The sequence below is a fragment of the Telmatherina bonti genome, assembly GCF_933228915.1.
Source record: "Telmatherina bonti genome assembly, chromosome: 16".
Classification (NCBI taxonomy): Eukaryota; Metazoa; Chordata; class Actinopteri; order Atheriniformes; family Telmatherinidae; genus Telmatherina; species Telmatherina bonti.
Genome location: NC_136614.1, coordinates 18114684 through 18141382, shown reverse-complemented (window position 1 = coordinate 18141382; position 26699 = coordinate 18114684). Strand labels below are relative to the sequence as shown.

Below are 26699 nucleotides of genomic sequence, written 5' to 3'. Positions count from 1 at the left end.
CACACATTTAGTTGGTTTCTTACATCATAACTTACCGATGCAGCACATCTGCAGCTTGTAAGCATTGCCGAGGGTAAATTATTAACATAACTCAAAACAACTGGTTCTGTGATTAAAAGGGTCAAAAGGTACAAGGTCGGTACACAGTTTTTGGGTGGTGAGGGGAATGAAGTACAACTTCAAAGGTGTTTGTAGATTGTAGATCTGTTCAATCTGTAAATCTGCAGCAGAAATTATTTTAATCTATTGATTCCTGTCTGGGAATATGACAGTTTTTCATGCAAAGTCAAGTAAACATCATAGTATATACACCTCATACCCCCTAAATCCATATTATATCCTGTTACCTTCAGGACATTGTTACAGGTCCCTTTTACTAAGGACAAAGAGGGCATCCTCTAGTTTCATCCCAACCTCTATCCGCTTGTTAAACAGCTGTTGTGGAAATTTTATGTTCTGACTTAGATTTTCATATATTTCATAGTCCTAGCTTATATTTATTTCTGATTATGGCTTTGTGGGCTTTCTGAAAAGGTCATGATGAACTTAAGAACTTAAAGGGGTGCTATTATGGTATTTCAAGTTTTCTGAGCTTTCTGCAGTGTTGAATCCTCATCAGACATGTGAACGGCACTGTTTTTTATCACCTAAACGCATGTTTGAGTTTGAGTTCCAGCACTCTTGCCGTTCGGTTTCCATAGCGACGAAAAACGCATCGTTTTAGAGAGTTTTTTCTACTTGGAAATCCTTTTGACGTCCCGGGGGATCAGGTTCGGTGATTGGTTACCTTCTACTGGTTAACAAGGGCATGTACAAATACATCAGGCGGGTGGAAAACGTCGGATAAAGTTATTTCCAACGATGGCTGATGAGTTTACCAAAGAGAGACATCCTGCTGCATTCGTTGCTGTGGGTTGCTGTTTTCCACTTCGTTTTCAGGGTCTGATTCAGGTTCCAACATGTAGGGCTGTATGCTATGTGTTGACATTGTATTTTGTTTTTTTATTGAGTTCATATTAGCCTAATCCTTCTGTTTATGAGATGTTACAATGACAGTGAAAGCAGTGTGCGCTCCCGATGTAGTGCAGTGGCGGGAGGCGGGGCTTAATGCGGATGAGTCTCAATCCACTCGTTTTGCCCGCAGGCTGATCTGACAGCCTACGGAGAGGGTCGGTCTGAAGTAAATAAAGCAATTTGTGACAATAACTCAATCAATCACAGCCCTTCTGGTCTCAGAAATATAAATAAATTAGCCTGAAATGCACATAATAGTTCCACTTTAAGCTTAGTTACACTCTGTCTGCTTACTCCCCTTTACAGACATAGCATTGTGTAGTCTGACATGTCTGCATTCAGACATGGGATCTGATTAGTTAGAACACTCTCTACCTTGAAAGGGGTTACAGCTAATAACATACATTTCTTGTTTAGAATAACATAGATTCTGGGCAGACAATTGACAACCTTATGCGAGGGTAAAAGCATGGTTCAGCCCGGGACTCAGGTAGAGCATATCAGACTTCTGCCCCGTCGGACCTCTGGACTCTCTCTAAATTGCAATTTGTATTATTCTGTTCTTTCTTATTTTCTGTTCAACAAACTCTCTCATCTTTTTCACTTCAGAACCAGACTCCTCGTCATTGACTGACGTTTTTCCACAACACAGCTGATTTGGGTACTTGGCTCTTTATTTTACTTGATTTATGTAATGTTTTATTGTGATGAACTGTATGAATGGATGTGTTATGTATACATGTTTTCATGTTTTATGGTGTCTGCAGTACTGTCTCCTTTGCAAATGAAGTTTCTAATGGTTAATAAAATCAATTTGATTTGACAGTATTCAATCAAATAATCAAATGTCAGTGGTTCTTTTCCATTTAACAGTCAGTAAAGTCTCCACTTGAGGGATGGAGAATTGAGTTGCACACATACAACTTTAAAGTGGAAGAGTCACGATCAGCTCCTGTTGAAGGGTTAATGAAGTGTAATTGAGAGGCTGTTTCTTTGCTGTTTTGGAGGTCACATATTTAGTCAAGGGTTAGTGTTAAAAATAACATGGTCAAGGTTTCTGCTGAAAATGTGTGGGACAACTGATGTTGTAATAAAATATCCGAAAAGGAAAACAAGAACAGGTTTGTTCTGGCCAATGATGTGGTAATCCTCTCCCGGCTCTAGCTGCGAACTTAAGGCACAAGAGTCTTATCAATATTCAGATTATGTCCCTTAAAAAGAAAGAAAATTGCATTTTCTTCAGTCTGTTTTCCATGCCTGCATAAAATTGTGCTTACCAGTTACAGTCAAGAGATAAGCATGTTATCATGTCAGCCCTTGAGGACTCAACAACTGTCTAATCAAACACTGACCTTGTTCCAAAGACCCATGAGTAAAAAACATGTTGACAAAAGCAATAGTATGAAAACACCTGAAAGTATTTCTGGGATAAATGCAGTGATGAACAGTATTTATTGTTATTGAACAGTTTGAAGCTTTTTGCAAAAGTGCTGACAGATTCCAGGTGCACAGATTGAGCTGATCCAGTCATAGGATGACATAATCAAGGATAAATCACAGCAACTCAGGCCGATGCTAAACAGATGCATTCATATATACAGTGGTGTAGTCCAGGATTTATGCAGGTATACAGAGTATACCCACTTCTTTTTTAGTCAGCATTGAGTTTACCCACTTGTAAACCCCCTGTCATGCTGTTTTCACAATTACAAAGATCCCTACACATATACTGTACTTACGTCGCCCAGCAGCTAAGTTAAGGTTACCTATGCAACACTGGTGCAGTTAGTCCTTAATTAAGATATATATGTATATGTCTATTAGCCTGTCTCAGTCTGTGTGCCAGTAATGGTTCAGTAATTTCATAACTCTTCTTATCTGAAACCAAAGAGCACAAATTATGTGACCATGAGCATATATATTAATGGCCTTTGGGGTAAACAAAATCGAGTAGTCTTACATGTCACTTTTTCTGGAACAACGTTTTTTCTGGGCTACTTTTTTTGTATTTTTCAAAAAAGGACAAAAAATTGAGAGTATACCCTCTTCATGAGGGACCACTACCACTGCGCGCATGTGTATATATATATATATATATATATATATATATATATATATATATATATATATATATATATATATAATGAATAAAGTACCACCACACACTTCTATCCACTTTTTTAATCTGACCCATTAACTTAGAAATGACCTAGTATAAAATTCATTAGAATAATGGGTCCAGACAAGTGCATTAATCTTCATACTGCTGCAGTTTTTGATATCTCTCAACATTTGGGAGTAATTTCCCAAAGGACCTGGGAAAACTCTGACTGATCTCAGCTCCAAGACAAACAGGAATATGCTGCTGGCAGTCATTACCCACTCTTGCTTATTTGCATAGTTCCTGGCTTTCATGAAGGACCTCTGGCCCATTGTAATTTGGTGAGATTCTTTCATATTGTCATCACACTCACTGTGGGAGCCACTTACTGCATCAGGACTGGCAGGCTGGCCACACCTGACGTGAGCTTGGATCGTTTCCAGTGGGAAAGGAAGCAGAAGTATGTGGAAGAAGTACTCCAGATATTAATGCTGCACTATAAAAACACTTAAGGAGCAAGTCATGAATATAGGATTATGAATTGTTTGGAGCAACCTGTGAGTAACATGTATCTCTAGATGGGTTTACAAAACATAAAATGCTGTATTAGCCACTGTTGTATACTGGTGATGTATTAAGCTGTATTACACAAAAATACTGAAGTTTCAATATGTTGGCACGAGTTGACTAATTTTTCCTCAGATCTCTAAGTCATGTAGGCCAAAGTCTGCAGTTGGTTTCCAGTAACCTGATGGGATTAATATTTATAATTACTTTATGTTGCCTTAATTATGCTCAATCTTATAAAAAGCAGCAGAAAAACTTAATCTTGAAGTTGATTTTAGTGTTTGTTCTTCATGCATTTGAATGTGAATTATTTTGCCATTGTAGAAATGTGGTATATAAATAAACTTTACTTGCTTACATACTTGTTTGTGCTTAAGCAAATGCACGCAGTTACATTCCACCACTGCTGGTTGATGGTAAAGGGCTTGAACTCTGACATATTGTGAACATAGTAAAGCACAGTCGGCAGAAATCATGTGTGGAATGACAATATGAGACGAGTGGAGCAACTTCAAAGAGGCAAACTGAAATGACTGATAGTTTTAAGTCTGACTTATGAATCTACATATTTTTTACTAGATTTTTTACTTCTATTTCCTAAACTAAACACCATTTTTATGTGGTGTTACGTTATGATGCATCATTACCTGTGCGTGTATGAGTGAACAAACTATAAATGTAAACTTAATACACATTTGATTTTTGCTGATAGTTATAATCCTTTTTACTGGCTTTATCGTTCATTCCGTACAAGTGTTTCTGTTCATGTGAAACATGTCCTGTAGAATTATGTCAGCAGTAAAAAATATGGATTTGACATATCAAGCTGTTTACAAATATAAGTTTGATTGCATGGCAACTGTAAAGTATCTCCTAAATGGCACATATGGAGGGCGGTCATAAAGTGTTACAGCTGAATCCAATCTAATTTAGAGAAAATATGGAATATCTTGTATGTTGTAGAGCATCCTGTGCTCTTCATGAAAGGATCCTTCTGTTATATAAGTTTTGAAATGCTCTCTTGTATTAAATTAGTGCATCTGTACATGAGTTTCCATGTGATCATATTGTGACCTGGTGCACCAGAAGGTCACTTAAATCACAAGATCAGTCATTATGATTCATTTGCACGTAAAAATCATATATATTTGCCAAATATATTGTTAAGGATTTTGTATGCAGCAGATTTTATTCAAAATTATTCCCAATGCTGCATTTTTCTCATCTAAGTGACGTGACTAAAAACTGCAGGTGCATCAGCAATAAAACTGTAAAATATCAAGGGAGCAGCCTTCATTAAAAAAAAAGAGGAAGTGTTCAGCAGAGGAGTTGAAGACTAAACTTAAAATACTGCAGCTATAGGAAGGCTATTATTCATATTTTAGATTGTAAACGGTATTATCTGTATTTGAAGACATTAAAGAATCCTCCTGAAGTTAAATTTACAACAACTTTGACAGTGAAAAATGAGAGGAAAGGAGCAGTCATTAAGTCTTTCTGTCATGTCCTCCCACTGGCCGGGTGTCATTACGTTTGTGTTTTGCTTTGTCCCCTCCACAGTCCAAAGAGGAAACCCATCCCTTGCGAGCAAAGTGCGTGAAGGGGGGGTGGATGTTCACCACCAAGTGCTCAGTCTCCTGCCGTGTCATTGGCCTCCACAAAACCAGCACCAGTTTAAAACCAGATGCCGCTTTCTTCCCTCCCTTCACAAAGCACAACCCCTAAGAAAGAAGCAGACAGGGAGGAAAGGACGCACAACTGTTGAGAGATAACCAGGGTTGGTCTCAAGATGCCTGCGTACGCCACCAACATGAGGCTCAAGTTCCCTATCGTGGCCTTGATTTTGGAGATTATTACAATCATCCTGTATGCAGTGTTTACCACCTATGATGATGGGAAAAGTCATCACGACAGCAGCCACCACAACACGGACACGCACCACAATGAGACTGTCAGCCCTTTGACGCTCTATCCCAGTAAGTCCACCTGGCGCTTCATGCTCAGGGATGCACTGCAGATGGGCATCTCAGTGTTTGATCATTAGACTACTTGTGAAGAGGTTATGGATTATCAAGGTTTACTGTGTTAAAAAGTTGCAATATATATGACATACATGTGATAAATCCTTTTAACTAGCTAAATATGAAATAATACATATCTGTGGTTTGCTGTCACAGGGTGATTAGTAAAAGACAGGTGATACATTTTAAGAAAAAGGAGTTCTGAACGAGCTGGAAAAGGTCTTCTTTCCCAGGGATGAATGCTTTAAGTGTATCCAGTAATTTACCAATTACTTTCAAACAGAAATAGAAGAATCTGAAGGTTGTTTTTTAGAGCAGGTCTGCTGAAAGTAATCAAAGGAGTCATGAGGTTTCATTCTCCTCTGTCACAAAGTCAAACACATGCAGCTGAGGAGTGCAGAGGATCCTGCAGGGAAAAGTGTCAGCTCTGACATAGAAGAGGTCACATGTGATTTACATTCCTGTGTCAAGCAGGAGTAGTAAAGAGTCATCATATGGTAGCAGGACCAAAAAAAATAAAAAAATTAAAAAAATACAGCTCTCTGTGTCATTGTGCTTTTTCAGCACTTATAGGAAACAATCAGTTTTTAAGTCCACTAGATCAGAGGTCATGTATGCAGCTGCATTGGTTTGTATGTCTGCAACAAAACTCAAAAAGTTTCTCTGAAACAGAATAAGGCACAAGTAATTAGATTTTAGGGGGGATCTGGATTACCACCTTTGTCAAGGATTTTTATGCAAGATTCTTTACTTTGGATAGTTTTGTCAATTTCTAACTAAAAGAAAAATGCACACAATCGTTGGCAAAGAAAAAAACCATAAATAAATAGATAAAAATAAATGGTTTGGCAGAGGACTGCAGTCTCTGAGTGTTTCCAGTTACAGTTAGTTTCCTCTGTGGGTTTGGGGGCATCTGCGTTGAGAAATTGCTGTTTGAATTGAGTCTGTACGTGTTTGGGTGGGGCAGGTGTGAGCCAAAGAGATTAGCTCAGCCTCTAAACTGTGAATATCTTTAGTGTCAGATAGGATGCTTTAGCCACATTACATTATGAAGCAAAAAGAAAAAAAATCAAAAATTTAACTGGATTTTATCATTTTAATGTCTTCTCCAATTTTCTGTATTTTTGGTGGAAGCTCTGTGTAAAGACAATGTCTACTCTGTTTTACAGTTTTCCACAAAAAGCTGGCTTATCAAGAAGAAATTTGTTAAAAACAAAAGGGAATTGATTTGGAAGTGTTTTCTCCACAGTTTTCAAAGTGTGTTAAAAGTCCCATGATTAGATTTTAGGTGGGAAAATTGCAAGAGCACGCAAAAGCTGCTCTGTAAAGTGCAAAAGACAAAGAGGACTTATAATCTAATTTATGATGGATGAGCGGAAGTCGAAGTAAAATGTAGGAATGCATGAAGAGGTATGCATGAAAAGATATGCTATCTATTTATCAAAGCAAGATGAATAATTGGACAAATGAGAACAAGCAGTAAAACCTGCTAAGTTTTTATTTTTATGCAGAAAAATGTATTAATTTAAATTGATATGGCCAACAGTACTGCATCTGCTTTTACATAAATCTTTACAAGCTTCTAGTCTGATCATGATGAGGAATTCACATGCGAAAGGGTCACGTCAAAAGCAAGGACGTTTGTTCTTCTGTAGCTTTTGAAAAATTCATTGATTTATCTACTTGTGCTGGTTACATCACTCCTCTACTGTCTACACTACAGAGCTTCTCAGGAGATTCTATTCTGCCTCGATTCACCCAGTTCCTCACAACTAGTGTGTTATCTAACATCTGGGCACATCGCCAGTCACAGCAGCTGCTTTCCAACTTTAACTCATCTGTATCCTTAAAACTTACCTTACTTTGGAGCTCCTAATCCAAGGAAAGCTGGTGGGATTCATCCAGCAGAGACCCAGAGAGGTCAAAGGACAACTTCAGGGGAAAACAGGATTTCTGCAGGTCACTGTTTAAGTGGACAGGGTTGCCAAGCACATGCCGAGATTTCTCACAAAAGGCTATATGCTGACACATTGTTAATGCAAATTTTGTTCATGAAAATAAATTAGGAGGAATTTAATCTTATCTTTTGAAAGCTGCATTTTAAATGGGTGCTCTCATGGAAATGCAAGCAAGTAAACAGCATATGGGAGTTGGTGCTGTAAACAGCTCGAGTGCACTTAACATCTGTATTTGGATTTTTTCATTTACAGACACACAAAATATCAAAGAATCGTAATGATATTGCTTGTATTATACAATAGTATTCTAAAATGGGATGCATGATGTTATTTAAAGGGATGTTTGAACATTTTGGAAAATATGTTAAAAGTTTAAGGTTTACTTTCTCAAAGGCACAGCTGTCATCGTAACAAAGCAACAAGATTGAATCTGGATGGTTAGCTTCGTCTAGCTTTGACTGGAAAGAATAAAACGGCTGGATAGCTACAACAATAAGAGATAGCAATGTTGGTAAGATAACATTCAGATTTGTTTGATGGACGATGGATATAACAGTGGTAGCAAGTAATTAAAACAGACTGAACATAACTGAAGCATGCAGTATGTCCTTGGTATCATTATTTAAAGCACATTATCTTTCAGCAGTATGAATGCTGACGTTAGCATTACGTTATCTTCATCACATCCTGTTGTGAATAAATGGTAAATCAAATACTTATTTTTTTGTTGTTCTTGGTGTTGACAGCTTTTAAATCTCATTTATGTACTTCTAGTACATCCTGCCTACTCTGCAACACACCGATAGGTGGAGTCTCACTATGAAGACTCAAAAATTGTTGCAGTTTCCGAACTCTGTTCGCTACACAGAAACTACTCTTGTTTTTGCCTCAGACATGCCCATCTACTTTAAGACTTTAACATTTTGTACTTGGCCATGTGTTAGCTTAGCCACAAATGCTAATGAAGAGGCTAAATCACACATTTTCATGCTAAAGTTTGCTGATCATTCTTGTTTTCTGTGTCCTTCTGACTCTCAATTAATCTATTTTCTACTTCATGCTCATTAAAAAAAATACTTTCAGGCATTAAAAGGTTGGATTTACATTACATCACCCGCACTAGAACATGAGTAGGCAACACGGATCCTCGCAGTCCTGCAAATCTTAGGAGTTTCCCTGCTGCAACACACTTGTCTCAAATCAATCAGTAATCGGCAAACTTATGCAGAATTTGATGTCAAGCTCTGCACAAGTCATCTTATTAAGTCTAATGGGTTTCAAGTCTGTTGGAGCAAGGAAACTCTTAACATTTGCAGAACTGTGTCTTGAAGGACTGGAGTTGTCCACCCTGATCTAGAAGCTTTGCAGCTGCACCGTGGTCATGGTTCACAAATATTCATATTCATGCATTTTGATTCCCATCAAGTCCCACAAACTCTTCCTTCAGGGAAATGTTACCTTATGGGATACATTACCGTCACATAATTTACAGACATGACACGAAAAGTGGACCAGACGTGCTCAGGTGCAAAAACCCACTGGATTTCTACTGGTTTCCTCCCACATTCAGTCATGACATCTTTCACACGGCATAAAATAAATATAATTAGAAAGGTTCGAATAGCTCAAAGATACTTTTATATAATTTTTTTGTCTTTTAACAGCATTAGGCTAGCTGTTTTATAGCCTGACTGCTTTCTAACGTACAGAGAGTTCAAGTAAACATATAATTTAACTCAGAAGAAAGAAAACGAAAAAACACATTTCCCATATTGTCAAAGCCTTCCTCCACGGCTGCTGCATAGCAGCGGTGTCCTGTCCAGACAATAGAGGCTACATACAGTAAATACTCATTAAGCAATCAGGAAATGAAGTCTATTGTTCCCTGCTTTAATATGTCCACCTTGATGCGTTTTCCATGAGAAGCTCATCATATCAAGCTTAAAGTCTTCCTCTCATGATAATGACTTTTAGAGGGAGTGCCCAGCTTCTACGCAAATCCTCTCATAATTCCTGCTGGCCTTTAACTTAGTGTGCAGTTGTTTGTGTGTTCTTGAATGAAATGGAAGTACCATGTGTGGATAAGGAAACATGGGATATGATCTCAGTTCATTCAAAACCTTGTTGTCAATGTCAGTGCAAGAGTTCACTTTGAAAGAAAAGGACCACCAAACATTCTCTTTCTTTAGGCTTTATTGTAGTTTAAACTAATTAAGATAATATGCACTTAATAATAATAAAAAAAAACAGCCACAACAGGATCAATTGCAACTTTTTTCCCCCCCAGAATACCATTCATAGTGCAATTAGATTGCTCATAAATTGTAACAATGCAGCTCCTGTTGAGGGAGATTCTTCTCATGAAGTCCAGTAACTTCTCATTGATTCTCAAAGTTGGAAGAATACACCCATCTAAATAGTGGCAAACAGCACATGTCAAATTTACCACTGTTTCCAAAGCTTCGTTTTACAGAAGGACTTATCATTCTTCTCATTCCTCCAGTGTTTCAGGATGTCCATGTAATGATCTTCATTGGCTTTGGGTTCCTGATGACGTTCCTCAAGAAATACGGCTTCAGCAGTGTGGGCATCAACCTCCTCCTGGCTGCCTTCGGCCTACAGTGGGGTCTCCTCATGCAGGGCATTTGGCACATGGATCATGGCAAGATCAAAATCAGCATCATCAAGTATGTGGATAAACATGCAGTTTTTCAATACCCCCAATATCCAGAACAGAGCTAAATTTCTTAACTTGGAGGAGGTAAAAATAGTTTAATTTGTCTTAATCCAGTGATGCAAAAAGAAAATAACTATGCTTACTATTTCTAATTTGAATTGCACCACTACTTGATTAAATAGTTTTTAAGCTACTTTTTAAAAAAATAAAAGTCCTTCAAAACCATCTTTGAGAACTGAGAGCTTCATTCTGTCTTTTCCCTCTTTATTTAATCCCACATTCACTCTTTTGTCATCAGAATAGATCTCTGCAGAGGCCATAACATAAGTTAAGGGGGAATTTTGTGTGATGGACAGGAATCCATATATATCCTAAAAGCAGTAAAACTATTACAGAGATTGTCAATAATGCACCAAATTTAACTTCTTATCCATAATCTGATAAAGATTAGACAATGTTTTTGTCAGTTGTTGTTAACGGCCTGTTGTCTTCCTGCAGAATGATCAATGCAGACTTCAGCACAGCTACAGTTCTGATCTCCTTTGGTGCTGTTCTGGGTAAAACCAGCCCTGTGCAGCTCCTCATCATGACGATACTGGAGATCACCATCTTTTCAATCAATGAGCATCTGGTGGTTAATGTTCTGAAAGTGAGTTCATCTTGCTCAGTGCACATGTGAATTAACATGGTGGAAAATAACATAGAATAAACACACAAGCTGAGATCCTGCACTGCAATAAAACAACATTCACATCAAAACAGGTTTGTATTAAACTCTAAGGGGCATGCCTGTAACGCTGTGTGTTTGTGTCTCCTTCTTTCTCACAGGCTAATGATGTCGGAGCATCAATGATCATCCACGCTTTTGGGGCCTACTTTGGTTTGACAGTGGCACGAGTACTTTACCGACCCTCTTTGAGAAATGGACATGAGAATGATGGATCTGTTTACCACTCAGATCTGTTTGCTATGATTGGTAGGTGACAGTGACACAGGTTGGGTAGATTAGTTAAATACAATGATAAATACAATGGTCATGTCTGAGTATTTTACACATTGTATTTCTGGATCCTGGTAGGCTGAATATACAGTTGCTTTTCTCTCCAAATTTCTATGATTTAAAGTTTGACAATATTTGTATGATTGACAGAAAACTCTGACTTATGATCACGGCAAATGTGTGACTGATGCCACCTAGTGGACAAAAAATACCATGCATATTTTAAATGAGAAAAAAAAAAAAGCAAGAGTTTTATCTGCTCAGTAAATATTATGATGGATATTAAAGAACCTCTTCTACAGGAACCGTCTTCCTGTGGATGTTTTGGCCCAGCTTCAACTCAGCCATTGCTGAAGGCAGCCAAAGTCAGCTCACTGCAGTGATCAACACCTACCTATCCCTGGCTGCCTGTGTGCTATCTGCCTATGCCATCTCCAGCCTTGTGGAGCACAAAGGAAAACTGGACATGGTCAGGAAGTCTTCCACTAATTTTTAGAAAATTAAATAGACTTTACAACTTATATTTTTCATGCTGTTGTTTTATATCTTTGTACTGTTTAGGTGCACATTCAAAATGCCACTTTGGCAGGTGGCGTTGCCGTGGGAACTTGTGCTGACATGAACATTGAGCCATTTGGGGCTATGCTGATTGGATTAGTTGCTGGCATCATCTCCACCATGGGCTTCAAGTACCTCTCTGTGAGTTAAAAAGAAAAAAAGCTAAATCTAAAAACAAACAATTTGCTAATAAAATAGACATTTTTTTCTTTTATTAATAAATGTTTGGCCAAAAATACATAAGTAAACCAAAACAAAACATTTTCACTGTAACACTAAGGCAAGAGGCAGCCTTAAATCATCAACTCTGATGCAATAGAACTAAAATAAAAAATACACCAATTCCAACTGAATACAATCTAATTCCTTTTTTCTTTCTTTTTTTTTTTGTCTTTTTCTCAATGGAAAGGTCATCTTTTCTTTTCACTGGACCTTTATCCGCTGAGAGGCTTCTTTGTTTGATGTGATGAAAAAAAACGCGCAGCGTATGTCACAATTGAAAATGTCACAGCTGCTTCTGAACAGCAATGATTGGCCTTTTCCATAAATTGATGGAGAATGTCGACTGACTTCATTACACAAACTTGAAACCAACTAAAATAGGATTAAATCTACGAAAATTATAAACATATATATGAATTTTGTCCTCCTCTGTAGCCCATCCTGGCATCCAGTCTAGGTATCCAAGACACCTGTGGAGTCCACAATCTGCATGGCATGCCTGGCATCCTGGGCGGGCTGGCTGGTATTATCTCTGTTGCTTTGGGGAAGAAAGATGGGTAAATATCACATACAGATGTACATTTACACAGATCACAGTAGTATTGCTTTAAAATAATTCTTCATTTAAATGTCAGCTCCGCAGCCATGCAAGCTGCTGCCTTGGCTTCTTCCCTCGGCTTTGCTTTAATCGGAGGTGCCATTACTGGTGGGTGCCACTGAAAACTTATTATTTTTCATAAAGGGTGACATCTGAGTGATCAAACAACTAATTTTCTTCTTCAAGGTTTCATAATGAAGTTGCCATGCTGGGGACAGCCTCCAGACCAGAACTGCTTTGATGACTCTCTTTACTGGGAGGTAAGAAGTCCCAGTTCTCATTATTGTCAACTTCACGGGCAGTTCCAGCAGCCGGATGCTTGGTCATGTTATTTGAGTCAGGCATCATATCAATACAACTGGGTTAATAGCATCAGTACATTCAGGATTTTATAAAAGGATCTAACTCATTTTATTTTATTTTATTTCATTTTGTTTTGGGTTTTTTTTTTAAATTTAATTTAATTTAATTTTGTTTTATTTTATTTGGGTGGTTGTGGGTCCTGCACTGCAGCCCCTATTGCTGAGGCATAGACTCTGCCCTGATCTGGATACTTGCTGTGGTGGGCGGCCCGAGAAGTCGTTTCCTCACAGCAACGACAAGCCAGATGTTTATTTCTATGAATAATTTTTACGCATACATACAGTTAAGAGGCAGAAATTAGGGATGGGAGTTCATGTTTGTGTAGAGACTGTGTGTGCATGTGTGTCCATGTGTAATTTTGCATGAAAGAAATTAGAATTAAGGTGTGTGTTATCTAACTGCTGCTGTATATAATATAATTTGGTGTGTAATGCTTTATGCATGTAAAGTGCTTTATCGAGTTTGATTTGATTTGATTTGATTTGATTTGATTTGATTTGATTTGATTTGAATTGATTTGATTTGATTTGATTTGATGTATGTTGGTCAGCATCTATTTATTGTTTACATAGTGCACTCACATAGTTTATTACACGACGGACAGATAACATATTATTTACATTTTCCAGGTTCCTGAGGAGGAGGAAGAAAATGAGGAGAGCTTGGCTCCTGCAGATCACTCAAAGAACAAAGCTGAAGCTTGAGGATCTGCATATCGTCTATTCAGCCAGAGAAGAAGATGTGGATGCTTTTATTAAAGCTAAAGCTTTAGTTGTCAGTTATGTTACTGTGATTTAAGATACACAACATGCAAACACATGGTCAACCCTTTAAGTGTTTTCCTCACAAAGATATCGACACGCAAACTATTATTAATCATTGTGCAGTTTAAATAAGTCGATACGAAGCGCACTGAAAGACTTATTCATCAAGATTAATTAATCCAATTTACATTAAGAAACAAAATGTAAATTTCAGGGATTTAATAAGTAATAATTTACAAAATTTCAATACATTCACTCAATACCTTCACAGCTGAAACACTGCGACTTTTATAAGCTTTACTTAGTCATTTTATATTATCAGGAAAAAAAACAAGCAAGCATGTTATAAGATATTAGTGTGTATTTTCTTCATAAATTTCCTCACGTAAAATATAAAATGGCCTTTGATCTGTTGCTTTGCATTACCTCACTGGAGCCCAGTCCTCATGTGAGGAGTCAGAAACTATGTAGAAAGGCAGCAGCATGGCTCTGACATGGGCAGGGATGGTCACTTAATGTTCCTCTAACTAATTAACCTTTGTGTGTTTTATCTGTTACTAAACTTTTGAGCACTTCTTATCTTTAAAAGGCGCTTATACAATTTAGTGTGACCACTAATGTATTATTTTATGTACATACAGCTTAGTTCTCATATGGATTGACATGGTCAGTTTCATCAAAGCAACTGGTACTTCATGTTTTTGTTTTCGTTTTTGATTTTGTTTGTTAGTTTTTCAGTTATTTTTTCTAAGAATGAACTCTTTAAAGTTCAACCAAAGAAATATAGAGAGAAAATTCTATTTTAAAAATCGGAACATTTTATTTGGCCATTTAAGAAACTGTAAAACCGAGCAATTAGAAAAAACAATTTAGTAAATTTCTTGTTTATTATCATGTCATATGTCAAATTTATCTTAATGGAAAAAGTATAAATCAGGGAGCAGAAGACAAGTATCAGATTGTTTACTACAGAATTTTAGCAAAGTTTTTACATACGCGATTCAAACTAGTCTCAGAAACTTTTACAGACATTTGGCAATAAAGGGTGAAACAATAACTATTTTACTGTTTTAACGTTCTTTATACCAATTAGTAAGACTACATCTTGTTTCTGTCTGAATTTACACCATTTCAAAAACAAAAGCCTCCTTGTATATACCATAGGATTAAATCTAACTTTGTCCACATGTGGTTTTTTCCAGCATCACAGCACTAAAGTGCTGGAAAACTTTTTTTTTTTTTAAATATATTAAATATTAAAACAACACTGAGAGCTAGATGAAACTGACTACAAATAGACAAAAATATTCAGGTTTTTTTTTTCTGCCAATAATGATTTATGATGCTCAGAACACTGATATGTGTCAATATTTTTGTATTTTTATACAGTGGACATGTGCTGTTATTTGTACAATATACTAATACTGTCATAATAAATTTGTTATTGTACAATACTGTGGCCTATGTGGTTTTTTTTTGTGTGTGTCTTTTTTCATTTTACTGGATTGGACCTCACTTGTTTTGCTGAAAACCAACATGTATATGGAGCATGTGGTTGAGTGAGTCTACTATTTATGGATGTTAAAGTTGATCATCACAGAATGGTAGTAGGGTCCAAGACTGTAATCCTTTTTTGCTTGCAATTTTCATTTCTCAGTCTGTTTTTTTCTGTATTCTCTCCATTATAAATTACAGCCGTAATGACAATAGAAAATAATAAAACTCATTAATGTAATTGTTACTGAGTAGATGGTTTAACCTCGCCTTTCTGACAAAGCTTGTTGATCTTAGAGTTTGGAGGAATAAATTCCAAATTACTCAGTTAGTATCAGTCATATGCTAAATATCTCTGCAACATCGTCATTTAAGCTCAAATGAATAAAATAAACTAAAAAAAAAAAATAAATAAATAAAAAAAAAAGAAACGAACATATCTAAAATATATATATATATATATATTGGCACAAAAGACAGCAGACACATATTGACGACCGAAAATGCTGTTGTTTTAGTGTATTGGCCACTTGGGGCGCTGTGTTACTCATCGAGAAAGCCGGCCGAAATGCATCATGGGATCCAAAATGTCTCCAAAGATTTCGAGCTACTGCTAACTAACCGAACAAAACAGCGAATAAACAAACAATTTAGGTATATTTAAGTGGTGTTTCTGTTGGTGAATATAAAGTTTTCTTTTTACTGTATTTTGCTGTCATTATGGTGAGTACAGAAGTCACTCTCTTCTTCCGCCAAAACCGGTATTTATTCTTTTAGCATTAGCGCTTTTAGCTTTAGCTTGCTGAAAACATCGATACTGTAACAATAATTACTGAAAAGACAATAAAATATACTAATCTAGACTTGTTTTGATATTAGTTTTAAATCCTTACGTGAAAGGAGAGTTATAGTTTGTAATTCTACACGCCACTGCTATTTAGAGTATAAAATGAGTTTCTCGGTCCATCCAGACCTCTTTCTCTCTAAAAGTAAACACTTTTCTGTTTTTAGTCAACGAAAGCAGAGTGCAGAGTGTCCAGCTCCACATCCGGAGCAGATGAGAGGAGGAGATCGAGGAGCAGAGGCAAGCATCCACATTGTCACCTTTATCTCCCATTAAAACTGCTTCAGGTTTGACCTGGAGCTTCAGGCCAAGTTCAAATAAATCCACAGTTTTCCCTCTGAGCAAACTTTTTAAGATATTAAAAACCCACAGAATAAAGCTGTCTTTTTCCCATCAGTCTTTCTACTATTTATGTGTGTATCATGATGTTTCTTTGACTGAAAAGGGGAATCTCGCTAATGCAAAACCTTGCTTAAGCATGAAATTCATTTAACATCAGAAAGTCTTTACAAACAATTGCTACATTTGAGGATTACTTATAAATTTTATTTAAACAAAAATAGGGAAATGTGGTATCCTTTGATGGTTCGTTAGATTGATATTTGACTGAATTAAGCAGCACTAGGGTATAAAGATGTCAGTATAGTGAGGAATAAAACTGTAGTTTATCAATAAGGTAGTGTTCAGTTCTGGAACAAACATAATAATGTGTCATGTAGACAGCAGAGGGGAGAATTTACTGACAATACAGTTAACACTGGGAGTACACGCAAACATAACATTTTACATTTATTCAATTCTACAGAAAAAAAAATTAGAAGTTCCCATTGTAAAAGACAGCAACTTGAATTTTTAATTTGTGTCTGCTCTTATCTCTCATACTTTATTGTAAATAAAGTTAATTTTTTATAGCTGTCTATATTCGCTTTTCAATTTAACCTATAATAGAAAAGACTCTTGTACAGATTGGTGACTTTTATAAACTGTTTTTCAGGCATATATAGATGTTAGGGCTGTGACGATATGCTTTTGTCCTGATTCGATTCAGTTCCGATTTTTTTGGATTCGATTTAAATTGCAATTCTCACAATTCTGTGCTATTGCTGATTCTTGTAGATTAAAAACAAAAAATGTATAGAAATTTTTTTTGTCTTTTCATTGATTTCAATAAGGAAAAAACAACCCAGTAGCCAGACCATCATTCTTCTACTATATTGCTCAAAAGACAAGTAAAAAGATCAATAAAAATGACAAAACGTATATAGAGGATTTTTTTATTATTATTATTATTTGGGGGAAAAAAAAAAAAAATTTTTAACAAAAAAATCGTTACTAAAATTGTGAAGCAAAAAAATCCAGATTTTTTATTTTTCAATTCAGTTTTCCAAATAGATTTTCCCACCCCTAATAGATGTGTTATACTCTATCCTATAAACCTCAGTTTGTTTTTCTTTGTGGAAAAAAAACTGACTACCATATTGTCTTGAATTAAAATGTTGAATTTATATCTTTGAAAATCTGTATGAAGTGTTTTAAAAAGCTGCTGATATGCATTTAACATGTTCCCTGTGTTGTTTGCACTTAAATATGGAATAAAGAGAAATTAAAAGATGACGCTTTACTTAATCAACTAAATATTTTTGCCATAGGACGAGAAAAAAGGATCCGAAAAAGAAGCCGTAGCAGATCTTCGTCATCCAGCTCGTCATCTTCATCTTCATCGTCCTCCTCTTCCTCCTCTTCAGGTTCATCACACTCGTCCAGCAGCAGTCGAAGTAGCTCTAGTAGTAGTGGTAAGTGTGTTTTGAAGTCTGAAACACATATGTGACGATATTCAGACCCCCAGATAAAAAATACGGTGTTTTGGTCCATCGTCAGTGTGAAGCTAATAACATGTTAAAGCGCATTTGGAGGAAATGGAGAGGAGCTGGAACTGGCACAGGTGTGTCATTGTGCAGAGGCCTTGGTTGCTTCAGAGGAATTTCAAATAGCCTTTTGTGTCACAGCACACATCTGCTGCTACTAGCAACAGGTTGCTGTGGAAACCATAGTGAACAATAGCTCAAGGACAAATACTGTAATCAATAAACTGATGGCACTTTGCAGGCAAAAATGGATGGAGGCTAATGTTGTGTAGCCATGACTTTAGATAGGCTCCTTCTGATGCCTGTGTCATTACCATAGCAACCCACACAGAGATGTTGGCAATGGATATACAGACAAATCCAATCCTGTTTTTTGCTTTTAGGCAGTCTGTCGTGAAGATTTGAGTTTGTGTGGTGTTTTCTGGTGTTTTCAGACTCTCGCAGTAAATCCAGAAAACAGTCCAAGAGAAGGAAAAGGGAAAAGCACAAAAAAGTAACTTCAACATATCGCTTTCACTGACACATGTTTGTTTTGTCTCCCATAGAAAATAATGTACTTATTTTTGTTCTGAACTAGAAAGGGAAAAAAGAGAAGAAGCATAAGCGTAAAAAAGAGAAGAAAGCAAAAGGAGGAGAGGAAAACTCAGGACCTGTTCAGATCTCCAAGGTAGTAAAACATTTACTCTAAGTCTGTTCTTGTTTTTGTTAGTCCAAGTTTTCTTTGAGCATTTTCTTCTGTGTTTTTGACCTTCAAGTCATTATATGTATTACATATCCTGTTTGTGTATTTTTCCTTAGTTTTTTCTTTTTTTTCCCACAAATGGCATATGTAACACATTGGCGATGACCTATAGCAAGGAACCCGTCTTTTGGAGTATTTAGACTCAACTTTCAGGACTGTGGAATCCTGTAGATGTGGAGGGCTGATTTTGCTGGGTGTGTTTGTTGGGGCGTGTTTGGGGTGCACACATGGACTGTTTACAACAAGTTGGGTGCACTATGGGTGCTCACTTGGAGATCACAATTTGGGGATGTTTTGATGAGTATACCAGGTCAAAATGGTTTTCTGTGTACAGAAAGTGCAAAAGATGTCTTTGGCAGCCAATGAGTTCATCAATATTTTTCAACATTTCTTTCCAACATCATGCCAAGTGTATAATAACTTTAGAATAAAGTATGCTGATCCTCATTCTCTGGATAAAAGAAGAAAAAATGTAGATCGTAATTATGTCTACATTCAGTCAATTCAATACAAAGTTTTTTTGGTTTTTTTTGCATTGGTACGTTTAAAATTCTGGGTTTTTTTTATTTTATTTTATTTTTTTAATTCTTTTACTGTGTTTACATGTCCGTCAACATGATTTTAGTTTAAATGCTATGAATGTATAAACCTGGATTTGTTCATCTTTCAGTACCTGAAGGACAAGAAAAAAGGCAAGTACAGCATGATATCAGGGAAGAAGATAAAGATGAAAGTAAAGAAGTCCAAGAAAGACAAGCAGGTAATTGTATTTGTCTTCAAGTTAGCAAACAGGTGTGTGTTATGTGATAGGTTGTATGTTGACTCGCGTGTGTCTTGTTTTGTCTCAGCGGGATAAAAATCGAGCCGAACTTCTCGAGTTTTTGAACTCTACCCTGTGATGCCGCCGTGGACGCCGGTCCAGCTAGTTGGGCGCCAACATGTCAGTTGAACTCAAGAAAATAACTCCTTAGCTTTCCAGGAAAAGACTGATAAAGAGTTTTCTTCAAGACAGATGAGGAATATAAATGTTTGGCATCGCCACAGAGGGGCAGCGGCACCAAGCTGGTTGGAGGGAAGCAGAAGTCATCTCTGCTAGGAAATTAAGATGCTACGTTTTCACCTTGTTGCTGTGCAGGTGATCTTTTCATCAGTTTCCTCTGACAGCTTTTGTTGTGTAAGATGTTCAGAAATGAAAATCTGTGACTTCTCAACTCTGCTCTCAGTAACACGTCACCTCTTTAAAAAAAACCAAAAAAACAAAAGAAAGAGCCCATTTCAAAAAAATATTAGAAATGTTCCAATCAAAACGACTGCAGCAGTCAGATACTGTCTTTATACATTGGTTTTCCTGTTTGTACTTTAAGTCATTATCTACGATGCAAATGAACTTGTCTGAGTTTTATTTGTACACTTGCTTTTTTTTTTTTAAGAGTGGCTTCAAGCCCCCTGTTAAAGTGCAGAGTGGAATATGGATTACTTTCATTCACTCCTGTGAGAAGAGAAAGAAGAAACAGGAGTGCCCTTTTAGGATTTCACCAAACCTCTTTAATGTTTTACAGACTTTTTTTTTTTTATAAATATACTGGCTGTGTCAGTCATGAACATTAAACTCTTAAGACTGGTCACACACTTATTTTAGGAAACTTCCATTTCATATTAATTTCTAGTTGTGGGAACCACAATGCGCTAAATGTGTGATAGATTTAACTTGTACATGCTGTTTCATATGACTGTAGCTTATAACTTTGTCTTGCTCTCATTATTTTCAGAAGTTTTGTCTTTGAGTATCAAGTCATTCTGCTGCCTTGAAATGTAAAATGCAATCACTGTTTGTTCCTCTTGTCAAAGCAGTCGAAAGCTTAATGTGGATGGTGGTGCAGAGCCGTGGTGTGCTGTTCAGTTGTGCAGTTTGACAAATTAGACAACAAAAAAGGCAATTAAAGATTTTACTTCCAAATCTTTGTGTAAATCAAAAAGTGCTGAAGGAAAGCATTCAGTTTACCGTCCTTGATGAATCAGGCTGCAGTCTTTGTTGCGACTCGTCCTCTGCTTTTAAGACTATTCAATGCATAGAAATCAACATTTTCCCATAAAATCAGCCTTTGTCTCACAGCCTTGTAGTCTATTTCTTTTTTCCAAGTACTTTCCCTTTTCTTGAAAAAAATAATTAAATTGCATGACTACCATATCAGCTTGCACTAAATAGCTCTCACTGCTTAAATGCTAATTTAACAACTCCAAAATAATCATCTCAGGCAAAATGTAAACCTCTTCAGCTGTCCAGATACAGAGAATCCAGTAAAGACACCTGACATGACCTCTTCAGATGAAAAGATGCAGCAGGGTTAAATGCTGAATTGGAAATCTCCCTCAGCCAGTTGTACATGCCGTACAGCAGGCCTAGAGACTAATTAGCCCCACTTAAACATATAACCATCATCTTTCATGTGAATGCCCCACTTCAGACAACCCTGCTGCTGCTGGGTCCTTTATACCTAAAGTCGGGCATGCTCCACACCCTCTGTGCCATCTCCTCCCTTTCCATCCCTCTCTCCACATCCTCTGACACAGTTTTGAGGTCACTCATCCCTGTCCCATCAGCTGCGTTGGAGGTGAGGCCGACTGTGCTTCCAAATGGGTTAATCTTGATCCGGGACCGGAAGTTCATGCTCATGGAACGCTTGTTGTTCCACTGGCGGGCCAGCCGCTGTGCCTCCTGTTCCTCCTTGTGGTTGTCCAAAGCCTCCAGCAGAATGGAGCGGAAAAGGCCAGACACCTCATGCACCTCTGGCTCATGAGCCTGCATGGCGTCCCTAAACCTGTGCGAGGCAAGAAAGTTAGAAAATATGTTAAATCAAAGATTAAAATAGGAATTACATTTGGTATTACATTTTATACCAAAATTGTGATCATTAATATGAATCTTTATACATTCAGTTGACAGAAATTTTCATTGAATCATCATTTTGACTGCTTGATGAGTTACATTTTCTATCCATAAAGCAGTTATCTTTACCAATGTGGCTCTGAAGGTATTCATATCACACATGAAGATAATATTCCACGACTCCTGTAAAGGTTGTTAGTCTTACAAGAAATTTCTAAAGGATTCTTTGCACAAAGAAAATCAACAAGATCAACGTGAGTGCAAAAAATCCAGGATCACTGTCATCAGCACGAACACCACAATGCTGCCAAGCTCCCAATTAATGCTCCAGCAAGCTTTGCTTTGCCATCATGAGCCTCTAAGTACACCTTTCCCAGAACCTGCTTCCCATAAGTACCTCGTGTGGCTTTAATTTAGGCTGCAGTGACTTCTGCATGCTCAGAGGAAAAATCAAACTAAAGTGTTTATTGCTACACACCTTTATGAAAAAGCTGCAACTGGTGCTCATACGCTGTCCGACATTACTTGCACTCATGAAAATAAGTGCAAATATTCAAATTCATTTCAGTTTATCTCTAAGAAGTCAGTTTATGGGAAATGTGAGGATCCAAAATGAGAGGAGAAAAAGACTGGAACTGATCTAATGTTAGAAAATCTGATGCAGAAAATGAACATTTTAGAAAGATGCTCCAGTTAATGAGGGTGACCTCCACCTTGAGTTAAGCCCCATCTTGCTCACTTACATTGATGCTGCCAAACTCCTAATAAGACACTGGAGACCTCAGCAGCTTTCTAAGAACAGGTGTTAAGACAGGCTCAGAGCAACTCTTCTGCTGCAGATTAAAGAATGGAGACATGTGCTGGATAACAGAACTGGGCCAGCAGATCAATTTCTTTGAGGAAATCTCTCCTTGTCCGTTGTCATGATGTTAAAAGTCCCAATGAAACACCCTGCAAGTATATTTGCTTCTGCATGTGTAAAGCCCAGTTTGCACCAACTACCTTTCCTGATCAGCTCAGTTGAATATTACATTTCATAAGAAGCTAAATCAGTCTGCTTCATGAGAACATTGTCTTTTTTTAAGAACAGGTAAAGGTGTAAAGGGCCGGTTTGTGCAAAACTTATATCTAATCTTTGAGTACCACATAAAATCTGATTTAAGGTGCTTGCAATCACAAGGACACAAGATTATGATTTGATTTAAATCGTTATTTCTCAATGAAATAGTGTATACTTTTCCCAAAGTTTCACAAAAGTGTCCATCATTATCATGTTAAAAGTTCTTCTGGAGTCTTCTGGATCTTGCCAAAGCAGCAGGGAAAACTCACTGATGTTGCAACTATAACAAATGCAAACCCAAAGCTTTGAAACAGTCTTTCTCCATGTAGCTTGCTTAGCTTTTATAAAATGTTGTTAATTTTATCCATTTTAGAAACAACTAATCATGAGTCCTGGACATGTGTAAGCTTACAAGGTCATATACCATTTTTTATTATGTTAATGTGAAGATCTACTGTTACTTATTCCTATACACAACTTGTCATCAAAATATCACAATGCATCAGTCTTCATATGTTTTAAAGCCATGGATCACAACTGTATAAAGCTCTATATGTACCTAATTCTGCTAAATGGTGAGTTTAAAAAACACTATTAATCTCTCAGATGCCGTCACTGATACTTAGGAAACTGACATGATGTGAATGTGACACCATGAATAAGTTAATGGCTTCTGGTTAATTAAAACTGACTATCTAGATTTTCTGAGCTTGCAAATTCTTTTTTTCCATTCCAACTTTACAGGAGCATAAAAATAAATTAGGATGGAAATAAATAAAACATTGTCTTTTTAAGTGATTAGCTGCTTGCTAACATCATTAGGAAAATCCCATCCAACTCGTGCCTCATATCCAGTTTTATACTTTACTCCGCGTCTATTATATACTTATATATACTGCTTATGCATGTTTTCTGGTGAAAAGTATAAAGTATAAATATTTCCTCTGATTGTACAGCACCAACTCCAACATACAGGCCGACCATTTGGTGAAATAGAATTTTTATTTATTTATTTTTAGTATTTCTGAGAAAAAACAAAGAAGTGGTTAAATAGTACTGACTTAGTGTTTCAATGTCAAAGTACTGTACTCATAACCCAATCAGAAGCAAAACATGACAAAAGTATTGTAAAAAAAAAAAAAAAGTATAATTGTCCTGTGTGACCTTTTTGATGTTATTCTAGAAACATCATAGTACAGTAGACGGTTAGGGATTATAGTGTCACAAGGTGCATCTGAAGATTTATGGGATGATTGATGAGAGGAGAAAGAATAAACACACCTGGATCAACATATTAGAATTTTTATCTTTTTAAAATACATTTATATATTTTAAATGAAAAAAAAAACAATAAAACACCAGCCACCTAAATGCAACTTTTGTCTACTTCAGTGTCTTCTCTGTGTTGTCTTACTTGAGTATGACCACCCCGCAGCAAGATGGTGGCAACTTTGAGCAGAGGTCCTCCAACATGAGCCTCTCCCCGGTGCTGAGGTTGAAGGAGGAGCGTGGTGTGCTGGCCAACCAGCTGTAGTCCACTCCCGTCTTCAGCCGTCGATATTCATTCTCCCGCTCTCTGTGCTGCCTCTCTGCTTCCTTAAGCTGCCAGCTTAATTCCAGCATGAGGGTATCAGTGACCACGTCAGCGGGGTCCCTGCGAGGGCTCCGGTAATACTGCTCATTCCAACCAAACCAGGAGGCCATGGCCTTGTCCTCCTCTACCTATCATTGATGACAGAGAAACAAAACATCATTGCAAGTGTGTAAAAATGTGCACTTATGTCTGAATGGATTTCTTTATGTGTTTGACCTGAAAAGAATACAGAATATCTCAACTGTGTAGACAGCAAGATGTATTTAAGGTTGTCTTATTTATTGTCTTCTGTCTCCAACGCAGTCTGAAAATCCAGGTAGAGATTTTACGCTTTTTTTCTTTACAGAGAAAAAAAAATTACACTCTGCATCTTTTGCATACATATCACCTCATGCAGCTGCTTGAATAAAGCCTTTCGATGGTGAATCTTTTGTTTGCCTGGCTTTTGATGATGAAAGTATGGAAACAACACGTCAGCTGCTGATTGATGTATTATGACTGAAATAGAAGATTTGATCAGGTTTTGGATTAACCATGTAGAGCGTTGCAGATTCTGTTTGTATTTAGTGAAGGTAAAGTGAATTAGAGCTGTGATAATTGTTGTTTCATGTTTATTTTATTGCAGGAAACACTGATGAAATCCACAGTTTCTTCTTTTCTGCTACACTGACTAGTAACAGAAAATAATGATTTTATTCCAAACTTTGCAGAGTTTACACTTTAGAATAAGAGGAAAAACCTCTGAAAGCTGTCCAGGACTATGAAATGACCAAATGTGTGTGTGTGTGTTTTTATTTCCTGCATCTCTACACAGCGGTCCCAGTACGGTTGTGGGATCAAAAAGCCCTTCCTCAGATCCAAGTCGGGCAACACTGTTGCTCCTGCAGGAGATGTTGGTGCAATATCGCTGCCAGTGAATGATGGAAGTTGTTCACACTTCAAAACAAAATCATTGCTGCCAAAAGTTCACATAACTAACATTGAAAATTATTTAACATTTAACATTTTTCTCAAATATACTGAAGTGGTAAAATTATATATTTGAATTTTATATCTTTGTATATTTGGGATGTTAGTTGTTAAATAGTTTATAAGCAAATTTCAGATAGCTTAAAGAATTCACTTTATAGACAACTAACCATCCAAATGATTTCAAAATAAAATCAAATTTACAATCATTTAAACTATGTGAGTGACAAATCCTCACTTTTTGCAACCCGAGGATTTTCCTTTTTTTTTCCAAACAAAACTGTGAAAACAACTTTGCTTGAGAAAAAATTCAAGAAGTACATTTTATTCATTTGTATGCTGATTTTTTTTGCCAGTATAATCATTATATTTGACCAGTTCTTGTAGTTCTAATTAAAACAGGTCTTACCGATGACCCTTTTTAACTTTGTTTGCACAGCTCTCTGCTTTTCAGTTCCATCATTTTCCAGTCAGCTAGTTACTTAACTTGTAAAATCAGCCTTTATCTTCTGACATTAATTGAAACTAGTTTTTTCTCTTTACTCCAAAACAGAAATGAAAACACCTCTTCTTTTTCTCACCTCTTCTTCTTCTTTCCTCAGGTGTCTTGGGTTCCACAAAGAACAAAACTGCAGCAGAAGAAATCCACAGAAGTCCTCAGAAAGCTCGGCAGAAAGCTGCTTGGATTCTAAAAGCACAAGACGGGCTGAGTGAAGACAGAAAAAAATGGTCTTCTCTCCTGTTCTCTTACTGTGTTATCTCCACCTCTCTCTCCGTCTCTCCTCCTCCTCCTCCTCCTCCTCCCAGGAGCCTCTGTGGCCTGTCTTTACTTGTTGTGGGAAGCTGAGGGCGCCATCTCTGAGGGGGAGCTATTGGATCACAGCCCCTGATGAAGTGCTTATGTAGCTTTTTACGATTTGTTGTTGCCATAGTGATGCTCCTAAGCCTATTTGTCCACAATAAGCTCTATCAGCTGAAAGGGAGCTGGAGAGCGATGAAGAGGCAGATAGAGTGGGTCGAGAAGAGAGATGGAGAGAGACGGATAAATCCAAGGATGTTGTTTTGAGGATGGGGGCTTGTGTTGTGTGTGCTCAGCACAAACTGACAGCTTAGTTTAGTGGCAACAAGGTCATCCTGTGTGAATTAACTTCCCACAGATAATGAGCGTCACTGGCCCACAGCTGAGCACAATTTAGAGGAAGGTCGGAAATGTGCTAATTACAGGGGGAGTGGTTTGTTAGTTTGTGTAAGTGTGTGTGTGTGTGCTGCAGATGATTGAGAAGCAAAGACAGAGTCCAGACTGGATGTGTAGTCGCTGTGTAGGTGGCGATCAGTGGTTTGTTCTGTGTGTAGGTGTAAGCTGCAAACCTCAGTTGATTTTCTTCTACACATTTTCACAGT

The 26699-nt window shown here is 37.2% G+C and overlaps 3 protein-coding genes across 3 annotated transcripts; 2 read left to right on the top strand and 1 right to left on the bottom strand.

Moving 5' to 3' along the window:
• The first annotated feature begins 5409 nt into the window (after positions 1 to 5409).
• On the top strand, positions 5410 to 15223 carry rhag (Rh associated glycoprotein). Its single transcript, XM_079255245.1, has 10 exons — positions 5410 to 5658; positions 10165 to 10348; positions 10837 to 10987; positions 11167 to 11314; positions 11641 to 11807; positions 11900 to 12037; positions 12554 to 12675; positions 12754 to 12824; positions 12903 to 12976; positions 13709 to 15223. Exons 1-10 carry the CDS (start codon positions 5472 to 5474, stop codon positions 13781 to 13783), a joined length of 1317 nt encoding a protein of 438 aa, XP_079111371.1. The 5' UTR covers positions 5410 to 5471; the 3' UTR covers positions 13784 to 15223.
• Positions 15224 to 15920: 697 nt separating this feature from the next.
• LOC306767549 (uncharacterized protein) lies at positions 15921 to 20894 on the top strand. The gene is made up of 7 exons (XM_079255614.1): positions 15921 to 16060; positions 16349 to 16421; positions 17831 to 17974; positions 18481 to 18539; positions 18624 to 18713; positions 19459 to 19548; positions 19637 to 20894. Exons 1-7 carry the CDS (start codon positions 16058 to 16060, stop codon positions 19685 to 19687), a joined length of 510 nt encoding a protein of 169 aa, XP_079111740.1. The 5' UTR covers positions 15921 to 16057; the 3' UTR covers positions 19688 to 20894.
• A 355-nt stretch (positions 20895 to 21249) lies between these two features.
• Positions 21250 to 26097, bottom strand: rd3 (retinal degeneration 3, GUCY2D regulator; the record flags this gene model as incomplete). Its single annotated transcript, XM_079255814.1, has 4 exons — positions 26064 to 26097; positions 25880 to 25986; positions 24150 to 24457; positions 21250 to 21607 (listed from the first exon to the last, which is right to left on the bottom strand). The coding sequence occupies exons 3-4, from the start codon at positions 24437 to 24439 to the stop codon at positions 21250 to 21252; spliced, it is 648 nt and encodes a 215-aa protein (XP_079111940.1). The 5' UTR covers positions 24440 to 24457; positions 25880 to 25986; positions 26064 to 26097.
• Positions 26098 to 26699: the final 602 nt, after the last annotated feature.